Genomic DNA, 8,361 nt, shown 5'->3' with positions numbered 1-8,361 from the left:
GCCAATCAGAGTATCATCATCACAAGCTTCTCATTTTTATGTATCTTTGTTTAACACGACATGCTAGGGAAAAAATGAGTAGGCAGTCAAAATTTATAACAATAAAAAAGATAATAAATTATCATTTTTATTCCAATGATAATATAACATGAGATGGAACAAAAATTTCGATTTAGTATTTGAATGTGTAAAATTGCGATAATGATGCTATACATATAACTTAATGTAAAATTAATTATTAACAAATAAAATTAACATTAAATTAATTTTAAAATATTATAATTTAATAACAAAATAGTTTTACAAAATTAAAATTATATGTAGAACATAATTGTTTCATATTTTTTATACATTTAAAAATTAAATCAAAATATTCATTTTTTAAAAGATTAACTTGTTATCAATTTATATATTCAAAGATTAAAATAATTATTTATCCCTTTTTTATAAGCTAAATAAGAGAGAAATTTAAGCAACTCGAAAAAAGATATAAGGATAGAAGTGTTTTGACGTTTGAATTTCATTTGTCAAATCCTTCTTATTTTGTATTTAAGTGCAATTTGATATTTCTATTTTTTAAATCCTTAATTTCGGTCCTCCTGTTTTAAAATATACATTTAGTCTCCACTTTTGTAATATCTACAATCTTGACCCTTCTACCAAATTATAAGTCTTAACTATTAAGACATTAACATGGATGATAACCTAGATTAAACAAATAATCTTGTGTCACATCACTTAATTTGAGTTACACCAGATTAATTTTTTATTGATTAACACTTTTTAAATTTGATAGAAATACCAAAATTTCTGATTTTATAAAATTGATCGACTAAATTTTTGTATTTTCTCATTAATTAATGAATAAATAGTTAAATCCTTCCAAAAAAAAAAATATAAGATACTGACAAATTAATAAAAAAAAAGAGAAAAACTCAAATTTAATTATCAGCATATCAGACTTTCTAAGAAGGAATTTGAGAGGTTACTCTTAATTAGGGATGTTCAAAACCGAACCAATCCAAACGAAAAACCACAAACCACAAAAAAAAACTGAAATTCAAACCAAACCGCGAGTTTTCAGATTAATTTGGTTTTTTTTTATAAAAACCCAACAGTTTGGTTCGGTTTCGATTTCTAGCTGAAAATCCAAACCAAACAAAACCAAACCGCATATTTACATATTATATATATTTTTTTAATTTTATTTTAGTACGTGTGACATTACCCATTAGGTACAGATTGTGTTTCAGCTTCACTATTTGCATTTCACTTACATACTATTACAGACTACACAATTCACGTTTTACGTACCATTACCCTAAATCTTAATATTTAGATCTACATCATGTTAATTTTTATTCTGATTATAAATAAGATTTTATAATTTAAAAAAAAACCGAAAAAATCACCCAAATCACACCACATATATTAGTTTGGTTTGGATTTTATTTTTAAAAAAATTCAAACCGAACCAAACCACATATTAATTTATTGATTGGTTCTGACATAATTTTGAAAAAAAAAACCGTCCAAACCGCAGTACAAACACCCCTATTCTTAATTAGTTAATACTTAGCATAGCTTTGCTTTTCATTCAAATTCAAGAGTTTCCTTTTTCCGCCTCTATCCCAAAGTCCAAACAAGATAAAGCATCACCACCACCAACATTATTTTGAAATTCCAATTTTCAACATTGTCCCCTACCTTTCCCACAGGTTAGGCCTTCGTCTTTATTACCTGACCTGTGCTACCACCCAATCACCTTTCCTTCCATTATTTCATTCCATTCCATATCTCACCATTCACCAACACCAACACAAATAATAATTCAATTAACTGCCACAAGATACTCCAAATTAGAAGCTTGTAGTTGTTGATAAACTTTGATTGGTATCTCCACATTTTTTGTGGTAGAGTTGTTGGGAAAAAAAATTCACCAAAAAAAAAGAAAGAAAAAAGCATAGAGAGAAAGATCAGCATGGTGTTGAGGAAAGTGGGTAAGTATGAGATTGGAAGGACCGTTGGAGAGGGAACGTTTGCGAAGGTAAAGTTCGCTCAGAACACAGAGAGTGGCGAGAGTGTTGCCATGAAGGTGCTAGACCGTAGCGCCATCATCAAGCACAAAATGGTCGACCAGGTATTTTTTTTAAGTAATACATCACGTTAATCCATGAAATTACAAGAATCAGTTCATTTAGTCACTGAATTTATGAAAATAAAATTGTTTAGTCATGATGTTATGGACCGTCAATTTGATTTTGTTCTAGCTGCTATCAGTTCATTTAGTTTCTTGTTTTGAAAATTATCACTCAATTTGATCTCTTATGTGAAGAACCAAATTGAGTGATAATTTTCAAAATTAACTGACAAATTGGATGATGCTGTAATGTTAGGAATAGAATTGATGGATGATGCAATTTTAGAAACCAAGTTGACTAATAATTATTAATTTGTTTGGGGAACTAAAACATCTTTGTAATAGTTCAGGGACTAATATGGAGTATTGCTCTTTACGTTTTGCTACTTAAAAGTGATGACAAATAATGATATTTAAAAAAAAAAGCTATACAAAAGTATTTCTTCAAAATAAATTAATTCTGATTTGCTTATTTCTATTGTTTATATGTGTTCTAGCCATAGCGTGGATGATAACCTTAGTAAAGCACAGAGCTCAAGTGTCTTCCCTGAGCAATTCTTACATGAACACACCAACCAAAAGCTTAGATGTATTAAATTGGTGCATATGATGATTGGTTATATATGGTGGTTTCAGCGAGTTTATTAATATATTAATATGAATTATGAATATTAATAAATCTCTTTGCTGCTGAGTGATGCTAATACTTTGATTGAATTGAAATTCCTGTGAGTGAGGGTGACTTTAAGACGTTTAGGCTTGGGTTTATTTCATTTTAAGATGTGACAGTTTGTTTTGGTACAATGGTATCAGTATGGTTTGAACCAATGACCTCATGCTAACTACCAAGCCTCTCACAAGATGCTAGAGGTTTGATGATTATATTGGTGAATTGTGATTATTATGGTTTCTATTTTTGGACTGCATTTGATTTTTATTTATTTATTTTAATATAATGCAGATCAAGAGGGAAATTTCTATCATGAAGCTAGTCAGGCATCCATATGTCGTTCGTCTACACGAGGCATGTGATATTTTCTTTCTCCTTTCTTATAGTGTGTATGGAATAACGTGTTTTTGGGCAGATAAACTTTTAATTAAAGACTTACTAAAAGAGATTTTGCATGAGAAACAATTTTTATTTTTCAAATAACTATATGAAATATGATATCAACTATCAAGTTTTTGGAGTCTTTTCTAGCTATTAATGTAAAATCAAAATTATAGAAATTCCTGCTTATTAGTAGCTTGGAGAGAGGAACAATATTAGAAAAATCATTTCAGAATTTGTCGTGGTTTGAAAATTTCCTTTTCTCCAATACATTTTCTTCCTTGAAATGTTATAGAAGAAGAGGCGCAATGTCTAAATATTTTCTTTGATAAGTCTTTTAATGCTTCTCTCTTGTTGGCTGTCACCACAATATTCGCAAGTTCTTCATTTTGTTTTGATATATGACTTTCTTCAGGTTCTAGCAAGCCGTACTAAGATTTATATCATATTGGAGTTTATTACAGGTGGTGAATTGTTTGATAAAATTGTGAGTAGCTCAAGGTGGATGTATGCTTTAAAGCTTTTAGTGTGATTTTTATCAATATTTTTCTCAGTGTTGATGTTGTTAATGAAGAAAGTAATGATGTAGGTAAGCCATGGGCGTCTTAGTGAAGCTGAATCTAGAAGATACTTCCAACAGCTTATTGATGGTGTAGATTTTTGCCACAGCAAGGGAGTTTATCATAGAGATTTAAAGGTTTGTATTAACTGGGATCTGGAATGCTGTCTTCATACTTATCATGATTTCTGCTTAGTATTTTCTTTTCCCTTCTTGCAGCCTGAAAATCTTTTACTTGATTCACAAGGAAATATAAAGATTTCAGATTTTGGTTTGAGTGCATTTCCAGAACAGGTAAGAGATTGTTAACAAATAATTGTTAAAATTGACTTTAATTTCATGTGTATGAAATCAAATGATATTCAAACATTTTTATACTTGTCCAATGTTGTTTTGTGGAAATTCTCATAGGGGGTCAGTTTGCTTCGGACAACTTGTGGGACTCCTAATTATGTAGCTCCTGAGGTAATACATGGGTGACTTAATTCTTTGTTAATATGATTTTTGTGTAATCTTGAGCTACTTACTATTTATGTAGCTTGGCTTCTGCATTTATCATCTATCTTTATGATTTCAGGTACTCAGTCACAAGGGTTATAATGGGGCTCCAGCAGATGTTTGGTCCTGTGGAGTTATCCTCTACGTTCTATTGGCTGGATATCTTCCCTTTGACGAACTTGATCTAACTACGTTGTACAGTAAGGCATGAATTTATACACGTCAAATATGTATTTTACTATGCAATAGATGGGATCCCCAGTTGTTAATATGTCTTAAAACATTTATCTTGCATATAGTGACTGCTTTTCCCGGACATAATGGTAAAGTTGTGCCTTGGTGACAATTGGTCATGTGTTCGAATCCAAAAATAGTCTCTTTGCATATGCAAGGGTAAGGTTGTGTACAATGACCCTCCCACATACCTTCACATAGCGAGGAGCCTTTGGGCACTGGGATATGTTAATTTTTTTATAGTGACTGCTCTTCCTGCAAGTTCTGGTGATAAAGATTTTTTTTCTTGGTGTCAAATGGCTCAGGAAACACTGTTTTGTGTATAGTTTCTATTTTTAGCAAGATTTTTTGTTCAAAATGAAATTTTTAGATTATTATTATTAACGCTGTTGATTTTTTCTTACTCTGCAGATTGAGAAAGCACAGTTTTCGTGCCCTCCTTCGTTTCCTGTGGGAGCAAAGTCTTTAATACACACAATGCTGGACCCAAATCCTGAACGTGTAAGTAATTGGCTTCATGGAGCAAGATTTTTTTCTTAATGTCATATGATTGTTGAGACACTGCCTTTCACTGTTAATTTATAATTAATATTGTCTGAACACAAGCAGAAAATAAGTTGTGGTTTATGATGTGGTTCATGTTGCATTAGAAGGCATCTAGAAAACCTAAAGTATGATGATATGTAGTTGTCAAGCATAAGTATGAAATATGTGACTATTTTCCCTTTAAAAATTGATGGAAAAAAAGAAGAAACTTGTTTGTCATTAATAAGTTTACCTCGAGTTAATGGAAGAAATCTGATAATAGCTTTAGTTTATGGACTAATTAGGGAGAAATGGAAGTTGAAGGTTCCTTTTTGTAAAAAGGATAAAGTTTAGGGTAGAGTATGGAATATGGTCTCTTACCAAAATAAATTTATTGTACTAACAATCTTGGTGGCTTTTCTGTTGTGCCATGGATCGTTTGGATATCAAAACCAATAATGATGTTTTAAATGTTTTCTATTTTAACTTTTGAAAACAGAAATAAAAATACAATGATATAATTAAAAGTAAAAACAGAAAATGAAAATAAAAATATTTTTTCTTATCCTGTTAGTGAGAAATCTATACGCTCTCCATCAAGCCAAATTAGACTAAATTATGTTTCACCATATACTTCTTGATCCTTTTCTAGATAATTGGTTCCGTTAATATCAACGAACATGCTCGGTTCATTCTTGCAGTTCAAGGATTTCTTCCATTTTGAGCTTGTTTAGTTTACATGAATACTATAATGTATTAATATTAATATTCTAGTGGATTTAGTGTCTACTTCTAATACTTGTTTCTCACAACTCTCATTCCCATTGCTGTGTGTTTGTGTGTACATGTTGATATCAGCGTATAACCATTGAGCAGATAAGGAATGATGAGTGGTTTCAAAAGGAATATGTTCCGGTCAGTCTCATCGAGTATGAAGATGTAAATCTGGATGATGTAAATGCTGCATTTGACAATGATGAGGTCTGTTTACTTTTTAATTCTTCCTGAAGTCAAGTTTAATTTTATATAGAAAAAAAGCTTTCTATTTAAGCTAATTCACCATAACTTTTTCAAATGTACACGACGAGATTCTTATCCATAGGATGAATTCAATATTAATGTATTGTAAATGGCCTGTTCTCCTATGTACCTTAATATTTTTCTAGAGTAGTTCAAAGGTACAGAATAACAATATTAGCAAATGATATTGAGTTGTACTATGTCTGAAGACAATTAATGGTGCTCAAACCTCTGGTGTACTCAAATCTCAAAAAGATCAATGATGATGGGGATATTAACAGAAAGGAACTGATTCAAATGCAAAAACTATCACACTGTTTATCTTTATTAATTTTTTATGTCTCTTCAATTCAGAAAGCTTGCTTTTTTTTTCTGATGCATTCATATAAAATGTATCTTCTCAGTTTTGTTGACATATTGATTATTTTGTCACTGAAGGATCAGAGGACTAACCAGCAATGTGAGAATGACGACATGGGTCCTCTAACTCTTAATGCATTCGACATGATAATTTTATCTCAAGGCTTAAACCTTGCAACCCTATTTGATCGTGGACAGGTATTTAACCATGATGTATCTGCAAACAGTCAAATAATCGCCCATTTAACCTATTAATGAAACTTTGCATAAGCATAGCTTGTACTTGTATTCCTGACCAAGTTTTGTGGCATGCTGTGACAAAAGCACCATTGCTCATCCCATCTTGTGTCATTATCTTGAGGTGTGAATCGTGTTTGTTTCTCTTATATTCTTCCTTACAGGACTCTATGAAATACGAAACGCGCTTCATCAGTCAAAAGCCACCAAAGGTGATTTTATCAAGTATGGAAGTTGTGGCACAATCAATGGGATTTAAGACACATATTCGCAACTATAAGGTTTGTAGCCTGTAATATATGCTTAGTAAATTGCATTGTTTTGCTTCTCTTATGCCCTCCTACCTTTGCTGTTCTGAATTATTTTGTATCGTGTTCAGTGTTCACTCATCTATTCTAAAAAATTAACTGAGTTAAATCACATAAAATGCTTAGAATACAGTATTTGCTGTCCCAGAGTCATATACGCATATTTCTGTTCACCCTATTACACGCATATTTAATAATATGTAATTGCTCCAAACTTTGTTCCCTAAGATGCTTAGAATACAACATAACATATAATAATACATAGCTGCTAATGACAGTTACTATTACACATATTTTGATAAAAATTACTCCTCCTACTTTCTACCAATAACTGCCATAATTGTCCCCAACTCCTAGTTCCCATCATCAACCTAAATACTTAAGAGTTAATTCTTCTGAAAAAACTTGCCATAATTTCTTAATTTTATTAACCTGAACTGATGATATTGGTCTACATTTTCAGATGAGAATAGAGAGTATCTCAACAAATAAGGCTTCTTATTTCTCAGTTATACTAGAAGTAAGTTTATATTCTCTTCTAGACTTTCAAAGTCCTTAAATATTTTGGCTAACAATTTAATCCATTTCTTGATCCCTCCTTTCCCCCCTCTGTTTAAGTAGGTCTTTGAAATTGCTCCTACATTTTTCATGGTGGATATTCAGAAAGCAGCTGGAGATGCTGGTGAATATCTCAAGGTCAGTTGGTTAGTGATGCTTTCGTTGTTGGTTGTGATCTCACCTCCCACCCTTTTAATTTTTATTTTTTTTTAATTTATGACTTGCAGTTTTACAAGAATTTTTCTAGCAATCTTGAGGATATCATGTGGAAACCGCCCCACGAAACAAGCAAATTAAGGAACTCCAAGACCAAAGGGCAGTGAGTTTCATGAAACAAGCAAATTCTGCTCTGATTGTAAGAACAAAAACATAGTTATGGAGACCCTGAGCCTTATATATATATCTTTAAAAGGCTGAAAAGCCACTAAGCCAGCTCGGCTATGCCACCTCCTTAGTATCTTTAACCAACCCAAGTTTTTTTTATCCCTATACAAATAGAAGACCAAATTCAAATTCGAAACAGAAAATAGGAATCAGGTATAAAGACAGATATATCTACAATTTGTAAGGTTGATGTTTGTACATCTCTTTTTAGTTTTTATCTCCTTTTTTTTATCCTGCCATTACATTGTATCCCGTTCCTAGTAAGAAGAGTGCTATTGTTGATTGAATTGTACGAATCTGTTTTCAATTTCAGTTGTCTATCTACCTATATAATTTCAGTTACCTCTCTGTCTGGCTCTCATTTTAAGAGAGTATGCACAACCAGTATGAAGAGATTTTACATCATTCAATTACAAATTATCATTTTTTCTTATAAATAATAGCACAAAAATTCTTATATAACTATATCTAAATCTTGTCTTATTTT

The 8,361-nt window shown here is 31.4% G+C and overlaps 1 protein-coding gene across 2 annotated transcripts; it reads left to right on the top strand.

The window, feature by feature from the left end:
• Positions 1-1,623: 1,623 nt before the first annotated feature.
• Positions 1,624-8,216, top strand: LOC114395770 (CBL-interacting serine/threonine-protein kinase 8-like). 2 transcript variants are annotated; one of them, XM_028357618.1, is made up of 14 exons: positions 1,624-2,140; positions 3,102-3,164; positions 3,607-3,678; positions 3,781-3,888; positions 3,970-4,044; positions 4,162-4,215; positions 4,328-4,453; positions 4,894-4,983; positions 5,866-5,988; positions 6,466-6,585; positions 6,789-6,905; positions 7,396-7,452; positions 7,554-7,628; positions 7,718-8,216. In XM_028357618.1, exons 1-14 carry the CDS (start codon positions 1,982-1,984, stop codon positions 7,811-7,813), a joined length of 1,335 nt encoding a protein of 444 aa, XP_028213419.1. In that variant the 5' UTR covers positions 1,624-1,981; the 3' UTR covers positions 7,814-8,216. The 2 variants fall into 2 exon arrangements, with proteins under 2 accessions (XP_028213419.1, XP_028213426.1); XM_028357625.1 differs by lacking the exon at positions 1,624-2,140 and adding an exon at positions 2,315-3,010.
• Positions 8,217-8,361: the final 145 nt, after the last annotated feature.

Source organism: Glycine soja, chromosome 2 (assembly GCF_004193775.1).
Source record: "Glycine soja cultivar W05 chromosome 2, ASM419377v2, whole genome shotgun sequence".
NCBI lineage: Eukaryota > Viridiplantae > Streptophyta > Magnoliopsida > Fabales > Fabaceae > Glycine > Glycine soja.
Note: the sequence above shows the minus strand (reverse complement) of the source record. Positions and strands in the feature narration are given on the sequence as shown.

Coding starts and splice junctions, on each gene's coding strand:
- LOC114395770 (XM_028357618.1), top strand. CDS start 1,982: ATGGTGTTGAGGAAAGTGGGTAAGTATGAGATTGGAAGGACCGTTGGA. Junction 3,165..3,606: donor ATGTCGTTCGTCTACACGAG/GCATGTGATATT, acceptor GACTTTCTTCAG/GTTCTAGCAAGCCGTACTAA. Junction 7,453..7,553: donor ATTTCTCAGTTATACTAGAA/GTAAGTTTATAT, acceptor CTGTTTAAGTAG/GTCTTTGAAATTGCTCCTAC.